Here is a 21,856-nt window from a genome sequence, read left to right on the forward strand (position 1 = left end):
AGTCTTAGAAGCTCCCAGGTGAGAGCCATCTGAAGGAACCTGCTGTTTCTGAGCCTTTACTCCCTCCTTTTTTTCTTGCAGGAGACAGACAGTCTTTCAGTGGTGGAGGAATACTACACTCCAGCACCCTCCCCTGGTGGACAGAGCTCAGGTAAGACCTAGAGCCACGGGGAGAGAAAGGAAACCGAAAGTCCACTTGTGAAACCAGAGTGAGGAAGTGCCAGGTTCAGACCCTTGAAGGCGCCCAGCAGAAACGGAGAGGCACACCACATGCCTTCAGATGCCCTCAGCCCTTCCTCCAAATCATAACAACTCCTTCAGTGAAGGGGAGATAGCAGCATGGTGTGATAGCAGGGAAAGCCTTGAACTGGGAGTCTGGAGACTTGGGTTTGAATCCCAGCCCTGCCAGAAATGCTGTCTCTTTACCTTGGGCAAACCACTTCCATTCTCCAGGCCTCAGTGTCCTCAGGGACACTGAAAGGAAGGGATTGGATGACCTGGTCTCTAAAGTCTCTTCTGGCTTTAAATTTGTATGATTGGCTGGTTATTCCCATAAATACAACTTAACGTCATGCCAACTACACAATAAATAGACTGTCACGTATCAATTATATAACACTTCAGGGTTGGCAAGGCACTTTATAAACATCTCATTTTATCCTCAGCAATTCCAAGAAGTAGGTGCTATTATCATGCCAATTTTACAGATAAAGAAACTGAGACTGATAGCGATTAATTGACTTGCCCGCTCATCATACAGCTGGAAGTATCTGAGGCAGGATTTGAAGAAGAGCCTCAGGTCCTTTGGGCCCAGCAGCCCTCTCTCTACTGTGCCATCTAGCTGTAGATAACGACATACCAATATTACTTGCTTCATAGGATTGTGGTGAAGAAAGTGTGCTTTATAAACCCTAGAGTACTAAATAAATTCATAGAGAATGAATGAAGGGCTCAGGCACAAGTAGGAGGGTTGGTCTCTGCCAGGGAAAAGCCCTTTCACCATCAGAGGCTGGAGCAAAGGATGAGAGAATGTAGAGGCATTTTAAGGCATAGAACAGGAAGAAGAGTAAGCTCACAACATATGACCTGTTTTCCTCAGTAAAGGAGGAGGTGAGGTCTTCTGCAGTGAGTGCCTGATAAGCATTTTACAGGATATGAAGTCTTCAACTTAGAGAGAAATTATTTCCAAAAGTTCACATGTCAGTCATTTGAAACTAAGCACATGTTTCCCCCTAGACACCCTTTTGTACATGGTGGTTATAGGCAGTGAAAATAATAGAAAACAGCACTGTGGCAAATACACAGCCAGTTACTTTTCATACTTTGTTCAATTACAATCTTTATCAAATAGCCTTTTGCAAGCTGGCTTGTGACCTGAGCCATATACAACATTGTATGGAAAAATGCCTCTAGTGAATATGAAGTTGCTGGAAATATCTGTGTCATCCCTGCCCTTGCAGCCACTGAGCGAATTGTGGGTAAAAGGATACAAGAGAGGCTGAAGAAGGTCAAGAGCTATTGGGAAGGGATTCCAAGGACTCTTGATGGAGGAGCAGGTGTATATGTGGAAAGTGAGGGGGAGTGCAGATGATAGAGGAGCTGCATTCCTGCTCAGAGCCCCCCAGACAGCAGGGCATTTACAGGACTTCTGTCACTCAGGTGTCTGCCTTAGCTGCGTTTTGGGTCTTACCTAAGAGTTTTCTCCCCATAGAAGGGAGCATGTTAGCTCTGAGGGCATGTTTCCTTTTTATCTCACCCCCAACTACTTTTGTTGTGGTGACATACAGTGAGCAGGGAACAAGAAGGAAATATGGTCAGTCAGAAAATGGCCTGAGTTCCAGGAAATCCCTCTGTACACTTGAGTTTGAACTTTCTGGTAACAGGCTGGGACTGCCCTTTCAAGAGCCCCAAGAGCAAGACGGCCTTTTCTGCCTATTTGGGCAGGGGCCTCTTTGCCTCTGCCTGATGCTATAGTTGTTGCCCTTGTCACAGATCTCTCTCTGCTCCAGTGAGCTCTCTCCTTTGGGAAAGGACAGACAACATACAAATCCTTTGTAACTTTTACAGGAAGTACCATCTGGCTGGAGGGTGGAACTCCACCAGCTGGTGAGGATGCCGATGCTGCCTTTGTCCAGGTGAGTTCGTCTTGGGGGATAAATGGACTTATCCTGGAACTTCAGTGGACCCCCTTGGGGACAGACTTAGGATATAGACTTTTGTACCAAGGGAGACTCCCTCACTTCTTTCCTGTGCAGAATGCCAGGTCTTCCTCTTTTAACAGGGTGCACGCATATTTTCAAAGTCCAGTCCATCAGGGTCTGTGGATGAGAAGTTTAGACTTAGGGCAGATCCCTTCCCTAAGCCTGGCTCATTCTGGCAAAACACTAGTAACAGTTTCTTCACAGAACAGTATAGTAGTTGATAGAGCACTGGACTTGAGATCAGGATTACCTGGCTTCAAATCCCAACTCATATGCTTAACTAGCTGGGTAACCCTTGGCAAATCACTTAACCTCTCTGAGCCTCCATCTCCTCATTTATAAAATGAGAGGGCTGGGTAAGGGTGCTTCCAGCCCTAAATCTTTTGAATCTGTGATATTCATATGATGAATTCATTGTTCCCAAGAGCTGGGGGACAGTTGGGGCATACTTTCTCAGATTATCTTTAACAGATATTAAATACATTTCATCAAGAGTTGAAGTTCAGTGTGGCCTCCCAGTTAAAGCCCGCCTACTAGTCATGGTCATGTATTCTCTTTGTGCCTTAGTTTCCCCACTTGCACAATTAGTTGGTTTTTGAGATACTGGAGGACTGAAAGAACATCTTGGGACTGTGTAACTTTAAATATTATAATTTTAAAATTAAGTACTTAACCATTTTAAGTTATTTTAGTGTTCTGGAGAGGCAAGATACTATGTGTCTTTCTACCACATCTACCAATTTTCTCTACCTTTCCAGTCCTGTTCTCTACCCATTTCACCCCCTTTTTCCCACCTCCCCATATCAACCTTTTTCCAGACTGTGAGGTGGAGTGATGTACAGAAATCAGAAAGAATAGGATGGTTGTATCTTGGGAGGTTGAACTAAGAAGCAGTGACTTCAGAGCGGAACCATTTGGATCTAGAAATGATTTTCTCCTTTCCCTGTCACAAGACAAGGAAATCCATGAAGAGGGAAGACCTAATCTTATTTTCCTCTGCACTCTTCGTCTCACTCATGTCTCTGTCTTCCTGAATTAGATAGCAGAGGACACCTTGCAAACGCTGGCGTCCCCTTCTCCTGCACCTTCTAATCCCAGAAGGATTTTCCTTGATGCTACTTTAAAGGAGAGCCACTGTGTTATGATGCCTCACACCATGTACTGCATGCCTCTCTGGCCAGGCATCTCTATGGTGCTTCTAACCAAGGTAAGAGAGTTGGCCTGAACTGGCTGCCTTGCTTCCTGGTGAGGGTGGGGGGCTCTTTTCTCTAGACCCCTCACCCCCTCTGCTTTCTCCCTGCAGAGCCCCAGCTGCCACATGGCTCTCTCCCTTTACCAGCTGCTGGATGGGTTTTCAGTACTAGAGAAGAAGCTGAAGGAAAGGCAGGAAGCAGGGAGTGCCCTTCGTTCCCAGCCTCTTCTGGGGGACTTGCGCCAGAGGATGGACAGATTTGTGAAGAATCGAGGAGGACAGGACCTTCAGGTCAGACTTAAACCTCATAGGAAATCAGAGCCAAAACTCTGCCCCCCCCCCAGGAGAAAGAAGGGACTCTTGTGCTCTTGGGGACACCAGTGAATTAGAAAACCAAAATAAGGAAGTCAGAGGAAAATGCAAAACTTTTACTCAAAATATTAAACCCTTGGGGTTCAGGAATGAGGCATTTTTTGTTAATCAAACAGTCTGGTTAACAGGATTATCATAAATTCCAGACATGACTTATTATCAATTATCAAATAACTTAAAATTCATTTCACATGTATTTTTTAAGGTTAATATCATAGACTTTATTTGTGCTGTTGTAATGTTACAATATTTCAGTTACTTGGACTTTAAAAAAATTGGCTTAATCTCTTCAATTAACAAAAATCTATTCTCTTTCCCTTCCATCTTCCTCCATTGGAAAAAAGGAAAAGGAAAAAACAAAACCGTTGTCACAAATATGCATAGTCAAGCAAACAGATGCCTGCATTGGCCACATCTAAAAGTTTCTATCTCAGTCTCCACCCTTAGTCCATCATCTCTGTCAGGAGGTAGGTGGGTGGGGAGCATGTTTCATCCAGAGTCCTCTGGAATCATGGTTAGTCAGTTCATATATATTTATGAAACATCTGTTTTGCCTACACTGTGCAAGGTGCTGTGTAAACTCTCAAAAAACTAACTGTAAACCGTAATCCTGCCCTTGAGGAGATTCTAGTCTTATCGTGAAAGTTATATCCATTCAGTAACAATGTGTACCAGCAGTGGTGTATATGCTCAGTACTGTAGAGAAGGAAGAAGAAAGGGAAGATCAGGATGGGCTGGAGAAGTGGGGAAGATGTCATGGAGATGATGGCCTTTGAACTGGGGCTTTGAAAGGGAGAGCATCTTAGGTGAGGAGAGTAGTGCCGTGGCCTTACACTTAGTAGGCATTTAATAATTATGGATTAAATGGAAGTCAACCATGCAACCAGGCAGAGAAGGAAGCTGTGCATGGACTGCTTTGGGGAAGGGGAAGATCTGCCAGGTTGGAAAAGAGAATGTGACAAAGAGCAGAGGGGAATAAAAATGGAGGAGGTTGGGTGGGGCCAGGCTAGAGACGGCCTTGAATGCCAAGATGATAAGTTCAGGCTTTGTTCCTTTGGCAGTGGGACATTGATTGGAAATTTGTAAGCAAAGGAATGAAGTAGTGAAGGTCATATTTTAGGAGGGTGGGCCTGATGTCACTGTGAAAAATGAAGTGGAGCATGAGGAAGTAAAGTGTTTGGAATATTAAAACACAGCTAGTCTTTGATGATTCTGGAGGCATTTCAGGATCTTGTTGTGCCTCAGGGCCAACATCCTGAATGTGCATTAGCATTGTGTTAGGTGGATAGAAGAGCTGGCTGATAGAATGGCATATGAAATGTTTACTGGCTCTAAAGGTAATTCTGAAGTGTTCATAAATGCTTAGGAAGCCCTGGGGTCTCGTTTCTAGCTGCAGCATTGCTGGGTGGCAGAGGGTTCTTTAGGAGTTTGTGTCCCCAAAGTTATCTATCCTTGTTTCAGAGCTCATGGCTGGAATTTAAGAGCAAGGCTTTCTCCAGAAGTGACCAGGGGTCATACTTGGAGTAAGTACAGGAACTAGTAGAAATGGGTTGGGGGCAGAGGGGAGGGGAGATGGGAGGTGAGAGTAATGGGAACCATTGGGTGGGATGAATTCTAAGGCTGCTTGCTCTGATTCTCTGATTCAGAGATGACAGAGTATTAAAAGACAGAAAGAAGCTCAGTAAACTCAGAGCAAAAGAGAGTATTCCCAGGAAGGAATATGATCAAGGAAGAGAGAACACTGGGGAGACCGAGTCCCCAGTATGTGGGAGAGGGGAAGGCCAAGAAAAATAGGCACACCAGAACTAGGGGAAGACAGGAGACTTGCGTACTCAGCATCGATCTTCTCTTCAGTCCCCAGGCCAGTCTTCCCCTCTGAGGTTACTGTCCATCTCTCTGCACTGGGTTTACATGTCTCTCCCACTGGCACGTAAGCTGCTGGAGGGCAGGGACTGTGTTTAGCCTTTCTTTGCATCCTCAGCACTTAGCCAAGTGCACTGGATAAGGGCTCAATGAGTACTTGCTGATTGAGTCCTTGACTGTCAGGATCATCCAAGCCTGTGCAAAGGTAAAGCGGCAGCTTTGCTCCATGTACCGAGTCTACTTCCTGAGCCCAGCACCTGGAGGGGGAGGGCACTGCCTCCCTGAGAGCCTACAGAACCGGGCCCAGAGTGTCATCCAGTAAGTTGGCAAATGATTGGAGGCGGGGCCTAGGCCTTGGCTAGAGCCTGCGGCCACAAGTCACCTGTGCTTTCTCTGGTTTCCTCTGACAGAGACATGCTGGTGGACTGGAAAGACTTTTTAATGGTGAAGAGCCAGCGAAACATCACCTTGGTGTCATATCCTGACTAAGTAAGGGGGAACGAGGACAAGGAAGCACCATATTTAGGGTGTCTCTACTTAATCTCTCAGAAGGGTCTGCAGGGTATAAATGGCACTGTGTACATGGCCCTTTTTTTTTTTAATCATTCTCTTAGCAGCAGCAAGCATGTTACTTACAAGAGGTCACTCCCTCTGGGCCAGGCACTGGGCTAAGTGCTGGCCATCCAGGGAAAAAGATCCAAAACCTTCCCTGCCCTCAAGCTGCTTCCATAGTAATGGGTGAGACAGCCTGTACATGACAATCATACACAAGATCTATGCCGAGCAAATACAAGGGAACCTTAGCGGAGGACGACCTGAATTTGAATCCTGCCTCAGATATTTATTAGCCATGTGACCCTGGACAAATCGCTTAACCACTCTCAGCCTCAGTTTCCTCATCTGCGAAATGGGGATGATAATGCACCTGCTTCACAGAGTTGTGAAAATCAAATGAGATGATGTTTGTAAAGTGCTTTGCAAACCTAAAGTTCGACACACACATACATACAGTATGTAGGGTATATATGTATGTGTGTATATATGTGAGTGTGTGTATGTATGGGGAGAGAAAGTATTGAGTGTGTACATATGTTGAGATATTAAGTATATGTGAAGAGATTGAGTTATATAATATATTTATAAAATATACATATATGTATATATATGAGTATTGAGTATATTTGTTGTTTAGTCAGTCACGTCCAATTCTTCATGGCTCCATTTAGGGTTTTCTTGGCAGATACTGGAGGAGTTTGCCATTTCCTTCTCCAGCTTGTTTTACAGATGAGAAAACAGAGGCAAACAGGGTTAAATGACTTGCCCAGGGTCACAAAGTTAATAAGTATCTGAAGTCTGATTTGAACTCGGGTCCTCCTGACTCCAGGGTCAACACTCTATCCACTGTGCCCTCTAACTGCCCCATTGAGTATTTTACATAGATATTTCCATATAATACATATATGTGTGTGTGTGTGCGCGCGCGCGCATATGTGCTGTATAGTTCTGTGTATATATATGTATATATACATACTACCTATTATTATTAGAGGGGAAGGCACTAGTAGCTGGGGAGGGACCAAGAAAGACCTCCCTAGAATGTAGTTTTTGAGATGGGTCTTGAAGGTAGCCAGTAGGCAGAGGTGAGGAGGGGGAGCACGTGGGCGTGGGGGACGACTGGGGCAGAGGCTCTCGAGTTCATCCTTACAGTGAGCATCAGACGTTCAGAGCCCAGCATGAACAGAACTCTTCCTAGAGCAGCCTTCATGCAAAGGCCCCAAAGGCCTAGAGCTACAGTGAAAGGCCTCTGGTCCACCTTCTCAACACCAAGGAAGGAGAAGCGATTTTCCCAGATCCTGTAACTTGTGAATAGCAGAGCCGTTAGACTGTGTGATCCTTGAGAACAGGAGCTGGTTTTTGCCTTTCTTTGTATCCCCAGTGCTTAGCATGTGGCATACAGTGGTGCTTAATAAATGCTTGTTGACTGACTAAGCGAGGACTAGATATCCTGACTCCCAGAATGGTGATCTTGCTACTCTGCCACACTGCCTCTGTTTTTATAAGCCATGAAGTGGTAAAATGGATAGAATGCCAGGCCTGAAGTCAGGAAGACCTGAGTTCAAATCTGGCCTCAGATATTTTCTAGCTGGGTAACTCTGGGAAAGTCACTTAACTTTTGTTTGCCTCAGTTTCCTCATCTATGAAATGGGGCTTGGGAGCACCTGCCTCCCAAGGTTATTGTGAGGATCAAATGAGATCATATTTGTAAAGTACTTAGCACAGTGCCTAACATTTGTAAATGCTTCTTCTCCCCATTTACAACATCAAGTACTCTCCTTTGGGCATAATTTCCTGAGATTTGTTAGGGAGAGATTACTTTTTTCCATTCTTTACAGGAGGGAAAGAGAGAGGTCACCCTTGGCCCAGGATATACCTGGCTAAAAGTTGGCCAAATTGACTGTTTCCTTTCTGCCTGAGTCAAAGTGCTTAAGTTCTTAAATCAGGGAACAGATCACATTTAAACTGATGGCATCAGCAGGGAACCCTGTGCCCTGCCTGCTGTTGTACTGGCCTCAGCACATTAGGCAGTTAGAGTATAGAGAAGAGACTGTGCCCCTGAAGAGATGCATCAGTGTCCGAGAAACAGGCCTCAAAAATCCTGATGATGATGATGGTGATGACAGTTGTTGGCATTTATAAAGCACTCTGAGGTTTGCAGGTTGCTTTACGTTCGTTGTCTCATTAGAGCATCCCAACCACCCTCTGAGGAAGGTGGAATGAGTGTCCCCACTTTCAAATGAGGAGATGGGATCAGAGAGTTTTAGTGAAGTCCACAGCTAGCAAGTATCTGATGTCAGCATTCAAACCCAGGTCTTGGTCTAACTCTAGCACTCTTGTCTTCTAGGCCATTATGTCTGGGTCAGAACAGTCCGTTAACTGTCTGTCCCCCCTCTCAAATAACATGAGTCTTGCGCTTCTCATGGGACTCCTGAGACTGAGAATTAGGAGGAATTAAGAAGAAGGAGGGAAAAGGAGGGGTGCTCTTTGAGGAGAGGGATGAAATGGAACTAGAATTCAGGTAAAAGGCATACCTGTCTCTTACTGCCTTTGGGGATGGCCTAGTGAACGGAGGGCTTTTCCTGGGATCATCCTGGATGGCCAGAATTAGAACCTCCTTAACCCTGGCCTTCACTTACCTGGAAGACTTCCCAGGGTTGGTGCATTTCATCTACGTGGATCGAATGACAGGGCAAATGGTGGCTCCCTCCCTGAGCATCACTGGAAAAACGACATCAGAACTGGGCAAGGGACCCCTGGCCACCTTCATCAAAGCCAAGGTAATCCCAGTCTCACCCCACTTTTTATTGCTGTTCCCACGTATCTGCAATCCTGTCTGGTGTGGTCATTATCAAGATTTTCTCAGCACTCTGGGCACACGTAAGACTAGCTAAAGCAAATTTAAGACAAAACAAAACAAAAGCTTCATGCTGTATTTGAAGAAACTAGAAATGTTCAGCCTGGAGAAGAAAAGGCTAAGTGAGGACAGGAGAAGCATCTTCAGGCATTGGAAGGCAGTCACAGCAAAGCACAGAGGCTGTGGTCCAGCCATACTGGCCTCCTCCCTATTTATGGCACACAATGCTCCATTTGCTACCTCAACATCTTTGCACGAGCAGTCTCCCCCACCCTCTCCAATGTACTCCATCCTCACTTCCCCCCCTTAGAATGCCAGCTTAAGCCCAGCTGCCCAAATGCAGCCTCTCCTGAACTTCCCCACGACACTCAAACTACATGCAATTATCCACATTTGTACTGCTTTGCACTTATTCTCTTCATACTTATTATGCACCTAAAGAGGAAGCATAGAGGAGTGGGGAAGAGAGGAAGGGAGGGAATAAGCATTTATGTAGCACCTACTAGGTGCCAAGCTCTGTGCTAAGCACTTGACAAATGTTATGTCATCTGATCCTTACAACAGCCCTTTGAGGTAGGTGCTATTATTATCCACATTGTACAGTTGAGGGAATTGGGGCAGACAGAGGTGAAGTGATTTGCCCAGGATCACACAGCTAGGAAGTGTTTGAGACCAGACTTAAACTCAGGTCTTCCTGACTCTAGGCCTAGCGCTCTGTCCACTGCATCACCAGATCTTGTGAATAGACAGTTGTCCTTGAAACCAAGAAGACCTGAGTTCAAGTCCTACCTAATACACTAGCTAAGCAACACTAGATGAGGAGCTGTACTCTCTACCTCAGTTAACTCATTCGGAGAAGGAAGGCTTGGACTCGCTGGCCCCTGGGGCCCCTTCTGGCTCTGTGTTGGAGCTGAGGTCTCCCTCATTGGAGATCTTCAAGCACACACTGGAGGACCACTTGACCAGTAGGCTGTGGTGGAGATTTTAATGAATGGTCGAAAGGCCCTTTCCTAAGGCCTCTAGAGGGAAGAGAAAGAATTAAAGATATATGGATTTTGGCATAGATTTTCACATGATATTTACAGATGTTTGCTGAATTGAATTCCAGGAGGTGTATTCCATTGGGTTTATTTCTGAGTTTTTGTTCAGCATCCTGATTCACAAGAAGCTCGTTCACAATGACATATTACTCTGTCATGCATGTAATTACATTTTTATTGTAATATCAGCAAACATCCATCCTATTCTCATGCATCTCCTCTCAGAGGTACTGAAGCTGGCCACTACTCTCCCCACTGGAGGCCACTTGCATCTCTGATGGTCACTGTCACAGCTAAGCAGAGGCAGCCAGGTGGTGTGATGGACAGAGCCCTAGGCCTGGAGTCAGGAACACCTGAGTTCAGATCTTCACTCCTTCCTTTCTCTTCCACCACTTTAACTGTGTGATCCTGGGCAAATCCACTTCTTTCAGCCTTAGTTTCCTCATCTTTAGATAGTAGCTACTAATTGTCAGGCTCATATGAGATAATATATGTCAGGCACTTTGTAAACCTTTAAGCACTACATAAATGTTGGGGGGGGGGTGGTGGTGGTGATGGTGATGGTGGTGGTGGTGGTGATGGTGGTGGTGATGATGGTGATGGTGATGGTGGTGGTGGTGGTGATGGTGATGGTGAATGGTGATGGTGGTGATAGTGATGGTGATGGTGATGGTGATGGTGATGGTGATGATGTGAGATCACTCATTCCATGAAGTTGGCCAGGATTGAGTCTCAGAGCAGTTATAAGTCAAAATGTGTCATCGGCCCCGTCCCAGCTCTAACCAGCCTCACCAGTTTCAGAGGCCCATAACTTCTTGGTATCTAACTTCCTGGAATATGATCAGGAGTTCCCAGTGGCCAGAAGGCAACTCTGAGTGATCACAGTTGATCCTTTGTAGTCATAAAATATGTAATGTCACTGATGGTATAAATTATTCATTTGTTGAGGTTTGCTAAAAACCAGATAACTCATCAAAACTATGCCTTTTTGTGAGACTTTTTTTGAATAGTGACAAGCAAGATAGAACAATTGAAGGGAAAGAAAAGAAAATTGAAAGCCTCAGCTAAAGGAAGCTGGCCAGCTCTCAAGGGGAAGATAAAGCCTTTAGCTTGGTCCATTTTCTCACTTCTCCTTCCCTACAGGTCTGGGCTTTAGTTGGTCTGGCCAGGCGATACCTTCAAAAGGGCTACACAACCCTGACGTTCCGAGACGGCGACTACTACTGCTCCTACTTCCTGTGGTTCGAGAATGAGATGGTGGGTATAGCCACGCCCCCAGGAGCAGAAAGATGACATGTTTAGGGAGTTCTGTGGATGTTGTTGTTCCCAAAGCACTGTCCATTTTGGGTTTCATTGTAATTTCACAATGGCCCTGTGGAAACATCAGACCAGGTAGCTCAGTTGAATTAGAGCACAGGGCTCTTAGGTCAAAGCTGCAGATTACATCCCCTTTGCTGTATTTTATGGCTGTAGTCTGTACCCTTGCTTCAACCCAGCTCTCTTCTAAAACACGCCCTAAGTTGAGGGATAGGGAAAGGAGCCAAGAAAGGAAGCTGTGCTCTGCCTTGTGTGGATGAGGCCTCTCCAGTACTGAAAAGCAGCATCAAGAGCATAAACTACTGATGTCAGGTAACATCATCTTCGTAGATGAAAGGTGGTACATCGACGTGCCCATCTGCAAGTGGGGAATGCGAGGCATTGAGAGGTTAAGTTGTACCGAGTTACATTGCTAGTTAGGGGAAACTTGAGGCTATGACTTAACTCTTCCAACTCCTCCTGACCCAGTGCTCTTTTCACAGGGCCACACTGCCTTCAGCAGTACAAAAATAGGTCATGGTATCTTAACCTCCATGTTTTTTCCTGCTTTGTTTTTCTATCACTTCCTTTCTCTAATTCCTCTTTTTTCTGGCTTTTTTCTTTAATTCTCCCTCTCTTTATGTGTTGTTTTTTTTGTTTGTTTATTTCTTTTTTTCCAGCCCCCAAAGAGCCAGCACTTCAGTCTCCAGCATACACTTGAACCTGTTGTTTCCATTATCCAAGCCTTTTATTCACCTCTGCCTTTCCTTTCTCTGCTAGAAATTACTGACTTTTCCCTCACTTGCCTCCAACCACAATAAGCATCTTTCCTGACTGCTTCCTTCTCTCCTCTCACAGGAGAGCTCTGGACCAATCAGTATCCAAGGTAATAGTTGATAAAAAAAATAATCAGACAAGGGATTGTAAAGTTCTGGCAGAGTGACTGAGTGAGAAGTTGATTCTAAGCCTTGCTTTCCTTCATCAGCTCAAAACATCAGGAAATGCATCAAATAAAGTAAAAGAAGAAAAATTCAATTCACACACCAAGGTATTACAGTCCAAACTACCTGGAACTACTCAACAACAGGAAGAAAATGAAAATTAAGGAGTTGAAGGACTATTCTAAATTCTAGAATTTTGCCTTGGTGTACACCTTTACTTATTAGGGAGAAACGGAAATTGTTAGGAAGGAAGGAAAATGCTTTTTAAAAAAAGTATTTTTTTCCCAGTTACAAGTCAAGACAATTTTTAGCATTCATTTTTACAAGATTTTGAGTTCCAAATTTTTCTCCCTCCCTTTCCTACCCTCTTCCTAAAATGGTAGACAATTTGATACAGGTTATACATGTGCTATCATATAAAACATATTTCCATATTTGTAATAGTTGTGAAAAAAGAAACAGATCAAAAGGGGGAAAAAAAGAATAAAATAAGTGAAAAAAGTATGCTTCAGTCTGCATTTAGAGTCCATTAATTCTTATCTGGATGTGGGTAGCAGCATTTTCTTCCATGAGTCCTTTGTACCTGTCTTAGATCAATGTGTTGCTGAGAAGAGCTGTGTCATTCATTGTTGAGCATCATATAATGTTGCCAATAGTTCTGTTCATTTCTCTTTGCGTCAGTTCATACAAGTCTTTCCAAGTCTTTCTGAAATCTGCCTGTTCATCAGTTTTTGTTGCACAGTAGTATTCCATTATATTCATATACCACAGCTTGTTCAGCCATTCCCCGATTGATGGGTAGCCTCTCAGTTTCCAATATTTTGCCACCACGAAAAGGGCTGATATACATATTTTTGCACATGTAGGTCCCTTTCCATTTTTCATGGTTTCTTTGGAATACAGATCTAGTAGTAGTATTGCTGGATCAAAGGATATGCAGTTTGGTTGCCTGTGGGCCATCATTCCAAACTGCTCTCCAGAATAGTTGAATCAGTTCACAACTCCATCAGCAATGCATTAGTGTCCCAATTTTCCCACATCCTTTCCAACTTTTATCATTTTCTTTTTTTTTGTCATATTAACTCATCTGATAGGTGTAAGGTGGTACCTCAGAGTTCTTTTAATGTGCATTTCTGTGATCAAAAGTGATTTGAGCACTTCTTCATATGCCTCTAGATAGCTTTGATTTCTTCACCAGAAAATTACCTGTTCATATCCTTTGACCATTTATAAGTTGGAGAATGGCTTCTATTATAAATTTGACTCAGTTCTCTATGTATTTGAGAAATAAGGCCTTTATCAGAGACACTTGTTGTAAAGATTGTTTCCCCGCTTTCTGCTTTCCATCTAATCCTGCTTACATTGGTTTTGCTTGTGCAAAAGCTTTTTAATTTAATACAATCAAAATTATCTATTTTACATTTTCTAATGCTTTTTGTTTTTTGGTCATGAACCTGTAACTCACTTAACTTCTCCTTTAAGAACTTGGATTCTGTCAGATTTATGGATAAGGGGAAGAATTTAAGACCAAAGAAGATATAGAGAGCATTACAAAATGTAAAATAGATGATTTTGGTTATGTAAAATTAAAAGTTTTTTACACAGACAAAACCAATGCAGTCAATATTATAAGGAAAGAAGAAAACTGGGGGGAAATTTTACTAGTATCTCTGTTAAAGGCCTCATTTCTCAAATATATAGAGAACTGAGTCAAATTCATAAAAATCATCTCATTCCCCAACTAATAAACGGTCGAAGGATATAAATATTTTCAGACAAAGGAATCAAAGCTATCTATAGTCACATGAAAAAATGCTCTAAATCAGTATTAATCAGAGAAAATTAAAACAACTCTGAGGTAACCACCTCACACTTATCAGAGTGGCTAATATGACAAGAAAGGAAAATTTTGGATGTTGGAGGGGATGTGGGAACATTGGGACACGAATGCACTGTTGGTGGAGTTGTGAACTGATTTAACCATTCTGGAAAGCAATTTGGAACTCTCCCCAAAGGGCTATAAAACCACATGACCTTTGATCCAGCAATACCACTGCTAGGTCTATATCCCAAAGACATCCAAAAAAAGGGGAAAGGACCTATTTGTACAAATTATTTATTGCAGCTCTTTTTGTAGTACCTAAGAAATAGAAATCAAAAGGTTGCCCATCAATTGATGAATGGCTAACCAAGCGGTGATATGTGATTATAATGGAATACTATTGTGCTATAAGAAAGGACAAGCAGGATGATTTCAGAAAAATCTGGAAAGACTTACATGAACTGATGTAGAGTGAAGTGAACAGAACCAGGGGGACACTGAGCAATATTGTTCAATGAAGAACTGTGAATGACTTAGCTATTCTCAGCGATACAGTGATCCAAGACAATCCCAAAGGACTCATGATAAAGCATTCTGTCCACCTCCAGAGAAGGAACTGATGTTGATTGAATACAGACTGAAGCGTGCCATTTTTCACTTTCTCTTTTTTTCATTTGTTCAAGTCTTCTTATACAGAATTATTAATATGGAACTGTTTTACATAATTGCACATGTATAACCTATATCTGATTGCTTACCATCTCAGGGAGGGGAGTGGAGAGGGAGGGAGGGAAGGGTAGAATTCGGAACACAAAACTTTAAATAAAAATGCTTAAAAATTGAGGAGAAAAAGAATCTGTATGCTATGCCACTTGGTGCATATATGTTTAGTATTGATATTACTTCATTGTCTGTGGTACCTTTTAGCAAGATATAGTTTTCTTCCTTATCTCTTTTAATTAGGTCTGTTTTTGCTTTTGCTTTGTCTGAGATCAAGATTGCTGCCCCTGCTTTTTTTGCTTTAGCTGAAGCATAATATATTCTGCTCTGGCCCCTTACCTTTGCACTGTGTATGTCTGTCTGCTTCAAATGTGTTTCTTGTAAACAACATAGTGTAGGATTCTGGTTTTTGACCCCCTGTGCTATCCACTTCCATTTTATGGGAGAGTACATCCAATTCACATTCACAGTTATGATTACTGTGTATTTCTGTCCATCCTATTTTTCCTCCTATTTGTCCTTTCTCTCCTTCCACCCTTTCCCTTCTCAACACTGTTTTGCTTCTGTCTACCACCTCCCCTGGTCTGCCCTCTTTTCTGTTAGTTACCCTACCTTTACTTAATCTCCTCCCCTCCTGCTTTCCTGCCAGTTTAAGATTGATTTCTGTATTCAACTGATTGTGTATATTATTCCTTCTTTGGGTCAGTGCTAATGAGAGTAAGATTCAAGCGATGCCCATCACCCATCCTACCATCTTTCCCTCCATTGTAATAGGTTTTTTGTGCTTCTTAATGTGAAAAAATTTACCCCATTCCACCTCTCCCTTCCTTCTGTACCTAGTGTCCCCCTTCTCATCCCTTAATTATTTTTTACGTCATTCCCTCAAATTCACCTTATACCTGTACCTTCTTTCTAGGTATACTCCTTCTAGTGGTATGATTAGTGATACAATTTTTAAGAATTACAAGTGTCATCTTCCCACATAGGGATGTAAGCAGTTTGACTTCATAGAATCCCTTATGTTTTCTTTTTACTTTTTACCTTTTTGAGCTGGGGCAGCTAGGTGGCGCAGTGGGTGGAGCACTAGCCCTGGAGCTAGGAAAACCTGAGTTCAAATCTGGCCTCAGACACATAACATTCACCAGCTGTGTGACTCTAGGCAGGTCACTGAACCCCAATGGCCACACACACACACACACACACACATACACACATACACACATACACACAAACCTACCTTTTTAGGCTTCTCTTGGGTCTTGATATTGAAGGTCAAGGTTTTTGTTCGGTTCTAGTCTTCTCCCTGTGAAAGCTTGAAATCCTCCTATTTCATTGAATGACCATTTTTCCCTTGAAGTAGCATGCTTAATTTTGCTGGGTAGATGATTCTTGGTTGTTGCCCTAGCTCCTTTGCCTTTCCGAATATCATGTTCCATGACCTACAATCCTTTAATGTAGCAGCTGTGTCCTGTGTGATTCTAATTGTGGTTCCCTGATATTTGAATTGTTTCTTTCTGGCCACTTGAAGTATTTTTTCCTTGATTTGATAGTCCTGAAATTTGGCTATAATGTTCCTTGGAGTTTTTATTTTGGTATCTCTTTCCTGAGGTGATCAGTGTATTCTTTCAGTGCCTATTTGGTCCTCTGGTTCCAGGATATCAGGGCAGTTTTCCTTGATAATTTCTGAAAAGATGCTGTCCAGGTCCTCTTTTTGATTATGGCTTTCAGGTAGTCCAGTGATTCTAACATTGCCTCTTCTAGATCTATTTTCCAGGACACTTGTTTTTCCAGTGAAGCATTTTACATTTTCTTGTGTTTTTTTCATTCTTACGAATTTGTTTGATTGATTCTTGATATCTTATGGAGTCATTAGCTTCTACTTGCCCAATTCTAGCTTTGAAGGGGTTGTTTTCCTCAGTTAGCTTTTTACTTTCTTTTCCATTTGGCCAATTGTACTTTTTAAGGAGTTGTTTTCTCCAGTGGATTTTTGTATCTCCTTTTCCATTTAGCCAGTTCTACTTTTTAAGCAGTTGTTTTCTTTTTCGGAGATGTTGACTCTTTTTTCATAATTCTCTTGCATCACTCTCATTTTTTTTTCCACCTCTCTTATATGATTTTTAAGCTTTTTTTTTTTTTGAGCTCTTCTGTGAGTTCTTTCTGGGCTTGACACCACTTCCCATTTTTCTTTGGGGTTTTGTCCATGGATGTTTTGACATTGTTGTCCTTTTCTGAGTTTGTCTTGATTTTCCTTGTCGTCATAATAACTTTCTATGGTCAGAATCTTTTTTTGTTGTTGTTTTTTGCTCATCTTTTCTTTTCTTTTAAATTTGATCTCTGCTGCCGGGATGGAAGAGACACTGGTTCAGGCTTTTTGTGCCAGGGGCTGCAGACCTTGGCTGTTTACCTGGTTCTCCGCTGATGTTGCCCTGACACCCGTTGGAGACCCTTGTGTCTGGCACTGTGCTGAGGGGGTGGGGAGTGGCTAGTGCTGCTGGAGGCTGTAGGGGTCTGGTAGCTTACCTGGTTCTGAGCCAGGGTCCTAGTGCTGGTGTCTGGCATGTACTCATGCCAGTGGGGTGTTTCTGTGCTTCCTGGGGCTATGTTGAAGTACGTGGTAGGGGCTCTGCACTAGCAGCAGCCCATTTGCTTAGGCACCTGTATGCCTGTATGTGGTAGTCTAGCCATGGGAAGTTACCTGTTTGCCTGGGGCAATGCTGAAGCACATAGCAGTTCTCTGAATTGGAGTCTGTCCATTCCCCTGGCTATGCTGAGGCATGTTAGAGGTCCTGGTGTTGGCATTCGGCTGCTCCATTACACTAGGGCTCAGGATCTCCCACTGGTTTGCTGAGGTAGGGCTTGCTGCTGGCTTGCTGGGACACTTCCTATTCTGGACTGCATTCCCCTTTTACCTGAGTGAGACAGACCTTTCTTGATGATCTTGCAAGTTTCCTGGGCTAAAAGATTGTTTCACCCTGTCTTTCTACTGTTCCAGGATTTCTTTTAGGGTGACATTTTATGGTTATTTGGAGGTGAACATGGGAGAGTTACAGCAACTTACTGCTAAGTGCTGGGGATGCAAATACAGCAAGATAGTCTTTTCCCTAAAGAAACTCATATTCTTATAGGAGAAGACAATACATTTAGAGGGGCTAGAGTTGGAAGGTGGAAAACAGAGGGTGCTCATGGGGCAGTATGGTTTGGAAATGGTTGGTGTCGCTTTTTTACAGTACGGAAATGGCCCTTTCTCAAAGGGCTCTGCTCTTTGGCACCTCTGTGTTGCACAGGCCCTGGCTTCTCATTGCACCACTTACTCATGAAGTTTCTGCCCGCATCTCCTTCCAATCTCTTCTCACAGCTCTTCTGGTCTTCTTTAGGGGCACAAACTACAGGCGATAGAGGTACCTGTCCTCTCTGATGACTCGGCTCCTATCGGCGTGCTTGGGGGAGACTATTACAGGTAACACCCTTCCAGATTGAGGTGCAAGAGCCAGATGCAGAGAGGGACAATTATATCTGTGTGTGTGTGTGTGTGTGTGTGTACATACATGTATGTGTACATACATGCATACCCACATAGGAGCATGTAGACACACACATATATAGATATGTATATACATACATGTACACCTACATATGTATATACATATACACATACTCCTGGGGTTGGAGGAAGAATAGCTTTTCTCCCATTAGGGAAGTACCTGGCCCAGAGAGCCGGAAACCCTGTTGTGAGGACTTGCCAGCTGTCTGACCTCGCTCTGCCCAGTACAGTAGCATCTCGATGCTCTGTTATCGAAGAAGCCAGTTAAGAGGGCACCTACTGGTGTGGCCACAAAGGGAGCTTCTCTCTCTGACCCTGTGCCATCACCCTAGTAGGCACCACTGATTCCGCCAAGTTCTTCTTATAACATAAGACACGTCTGGGCTCGGCAGGTTCTGTTTCATGTGGGATTAGCACCGGAATCCACAGGATAGGAACCTCTCTGAAGGAGGGAATCGTTGTCAAGGAGCTAAGGGAGATGCAAGTACAATTTTAATTAGGAGGCAGAGAGCTCAGGAAACCTGAGGAAGAAGTCCTCACTGACTGAGGTGCTGGAAACCTTGTCCTTCAAGTGAGAAGTCAGCATTACCCTTCAGGAGAACTGGGCTGGATCTGGACCTCCAAGACCAGCCAGCACCTGTGGGATCCAGCCCTTGGCCAAGGGGAAGACAACTGCTTGTCTTCTGAATCCTGTATTTTCTTTTACTCCTGTCTCCTAGGAAGCTTCTGCGCTACTATAGCAAAAGCCATACGGGAGAAATAGTGAAATGCTATGAATTGATGACCATCCATCTCTCTGTCCTCGCTGTGGACATAGTGGTCCAGCAGGCAGGCGAGCTGGCCCGGCGGCTGTGGGAGTCATCCCGTATACCCTTGCTCTAGAAGACTGGACTGTTCTGTGGCTCTCAGGTTTCACAAGACATTTGTTTGGTTTATTCTATGTCTCCCCTCTTCAAGACCTGCCCAAGGTCTCCAGACACTACCATCGGGGTGGATATGCCCCACCTCAGTTTCTCAAATCCTCTGTGATACAGATCATAGCTGATCCATTCCTGCCCATCCATCATTTGGAGAAAAATGCTCTCCTGCTCAGTGCTAGCCCTAAGGCAGCAGGATACATATTCCTGAAAAGAGCTACCCTGGCCGATCCATGGGATGCATGGCACACAGAGATGTCTTGCAAGCCACAAATCAGACCTGCGGCGCTACAGATCTTAACATCAATGATATAGATGCCACTTTATGTTTCAGAAAGCAGGTTGGGAGTCAGAGGCAGGGTCTGGGCCTCCCTGGAATCATTCCTGCTGCAAGAGAATGATGCACTTTAAACAGAGGCCTTCCATATTGTGTCCTTAGAAGTTCCAGGGATTTTGACATTGAAATTCAGAGCCACTAATTCTAGGGGCTGCCTGTCCATGTCTTCCCCCTGAGGGGGGAAGGTTACCAGCACTTAATATCCAGGGTTTCGTGACCTTAGCTTCCTGCATTGCTTAAAGCACTTACCTTTCCTATTTTTCTTCACTGGATTCCTTCTTATCCTGCCTCACAGGACAGAAAGGAAGAGCTTGCTCAAGCATTTGAGTTTCCTTTCTCTGCTTCCTCAAATCCAAGCTGCCTTATTGGCCTATCATACAGTAAAGTGGGGAAGGGGCTTAGTGTAGGTCTATATATGTATTGCACAATGGACAGTTCCAAAAATTTATTCACTCCCAGCCTTGTCAGTGTGTGGGAAGGAAACAAGAAACCAAAATCTGGGTCTTTTGCAGCCAAGGAGACAGGTGTTGAATTGAAAAGACATTGATTGACAGAAATAAAATACTAAGTTCTGTAAACCACCTTATTTCTGCTTTATGCATTGTAAACCTTCCCACCCCACCCTGCCTGTTTTATTTCTGGGCACAAACAAGACCACCAGTGACTCTGTAGTCATTGACTACAGGTGTAGTCTGCAGACTACAAATGGCCTACATTCCTTAAGGATTTCCAAGAAGCTGTCTGTTGGGCAGTGGCACAATAAATCAGTCTAGAATTCAGGGGTCGGGAACCTGGGGCCCTTCTTCTAAAGTTTGGATTCAGTCAGAGGGCTGCACTTGAGGACCTAGAGGACCACATGTGGCCTTGAGGTGGGAGGTTACCTACCCCTGGTCTAGGTCATTTAAATAAGAATGGTAATACCACAGATGAGCTTCCCACTGTGTGCCCTAGGCAGATAGCTAAGCACTAGTGTTCCAGGGATGCAGCGTTCCTATTGCTCCCTACTCCTGATGGGTCTGGCAGCAATAAGGCCTGTGTCATTACTTATTCAACCATGCAGGAGTTATCTCAAAGACCCCAGTCTAACTTGTAAAGGAAACACACTGGAAGCTGACAGTTCAATTACAGAAGAAGAAGGAAAAAAAACTAATTTTCCTCCAGTGGCTCTTGGCAATATTAGGGCATCCAAGAAGAATCGGCTGGAGAATCTCTCTGTGCAAGTCCCTGCAATCCAATCCAAACAGCTGCAGAATCCTGTCAGTTTTACTTCCATGATATCTCTTAGAGTCCTCCTCTTCTCAACTCACGATGCCACCCCCAAGTTCAAATCCCCATCAGCATTTTCCTGTTCTAACTGGTCTCCCAGCTTCCATTCTCTGCTAATCAACTCATCTTCCTTCTGACCATTTTCACCCACTTGCTTAAAGACCCTCAATGGTCTTTTCAAAGTTGTTTTTCTTCACATTGTTGTATTAATTGTTGCCTTTTAAAAATGGACAGACCAAAACAAGAGAAAGAAATGGAGCTGTTTTGTTATTATCTTGTTAAATTTGGTGTTACTTTTTAAAGACAAACTGTATGTAATGGAAGTTCAGAGTTTTTTATAAAATCTCATGTTCTTTGTAATCTATTAAAATGGTTGTTGATTTTTTTTTTCTTTTTGGCAGGGCAATTGGGATTAAGTGACTTGCCTAGGGTCACATAACTAGTAAGTGTCAAGTGTCTGAGACCAGATTTGGGTCTCCTGACTCCAGGGCCAGTGTTCTATCCACTTCTCCACCTCACTGCCCCTTGTTGATGATTCTTAAGATCAAAATTAAAAGGTAACAGTCAGTGGCTTCCAAGTGCCTGGAGGATGAAGTGACGCGCCCCAATCCCCCCAATCTGACCCTTCCACATTCCAGCCAAATAAGTTGTTACCCACTCTCATCCGAGGCACTTCCAATTCATTCATGACAGGCTGGGAGTAAGAAATTTGGCTCTTTAAGGAAGGAGAGGCAGAGAGAGGATTAAGCAAACTGAGATAAGAACAGGGTGGGCCTGGGCAGGGTTTACCTGGAGAAGCCCATCCCCCACTCCTGGCATGCCCTCTCTTCTTCCAAGGCCCAGATCAGGTGCCAACTTTTCCATGCAGACTTCCTCACTTTTTGAGTTTCTCCATCTCCATCCCAGCTGAAACAGAGGTCTCATTAAATTATCTTG

General features: G+C 43.7%; 1 protein-coding gene across 6 annotated transcripts in view; it reads left to right on the forward strand.

The window, feature by feature from the left end:
* HPS1 (HPS1 biogenesis of lysosomal organelles complex 3 subunit 1) overlaps positions 1-21,290 on the forward strand; it is a 36,801-nt gene extending 15,511 nt beyond the window's left edge. For 2 of the 6 annotated variants that reach the window (XM_078150932.1, XM_078150933.1), the window contains exons 10-20: positions 82-151; positions 2,068-2,135; positions 3,241-3,408; positions 3,505-3,684; positions 5,227-5,288; positions 5,812-5,946; positions 6,039-6,103; positions 8,818-8,963; positions 11,224-11,337; positions 18,234-18,316; positions 19,120-21,290. In XM_078150932.1, coding sequence (XP_078007058.1) covers positions 82-151; positions 2,068-2,135; positions 3,241-3,408; positions 3,505-3,684; positions 5,227-5,288; positions 5,812-5,946; positions 6,039-6,103; positions 8,818-8,963; positions 11,224-11,337; positions 18,234-18,316; positions 19,120-19,282 — 1,254 coding nt within the window. In that variant the 3' untranslated portion in view covers positions 19,283-21,290. The other 4 variants (XM_078150934.1, XM_020996751.2, XR_002326488.2 and 1 more) reach the window with 4 other exon arrangements.
* Positions 21,291-21,856: the final 566 nt, after the last annotated feature.

Source organism: Phascolarctos cinereus, unplaced genomic scaffold (genome assembly GCF_003287225.1).
Source record: "Phascolarctos cinereus isolate Bilbo 61053 unplaced genomic scaffold, phaCin_HiC Scaffold_3;HRSCAF=262, whole genome shotgun sequence".
Classification (NCBI taxonomy): domain Eukaryota; kingdom Metazoa; phylum Chordata; class Mammalia; order Diprotodontia; family Phascolarctidae; genus Phascolarctos; species Phascolarctos cinereus.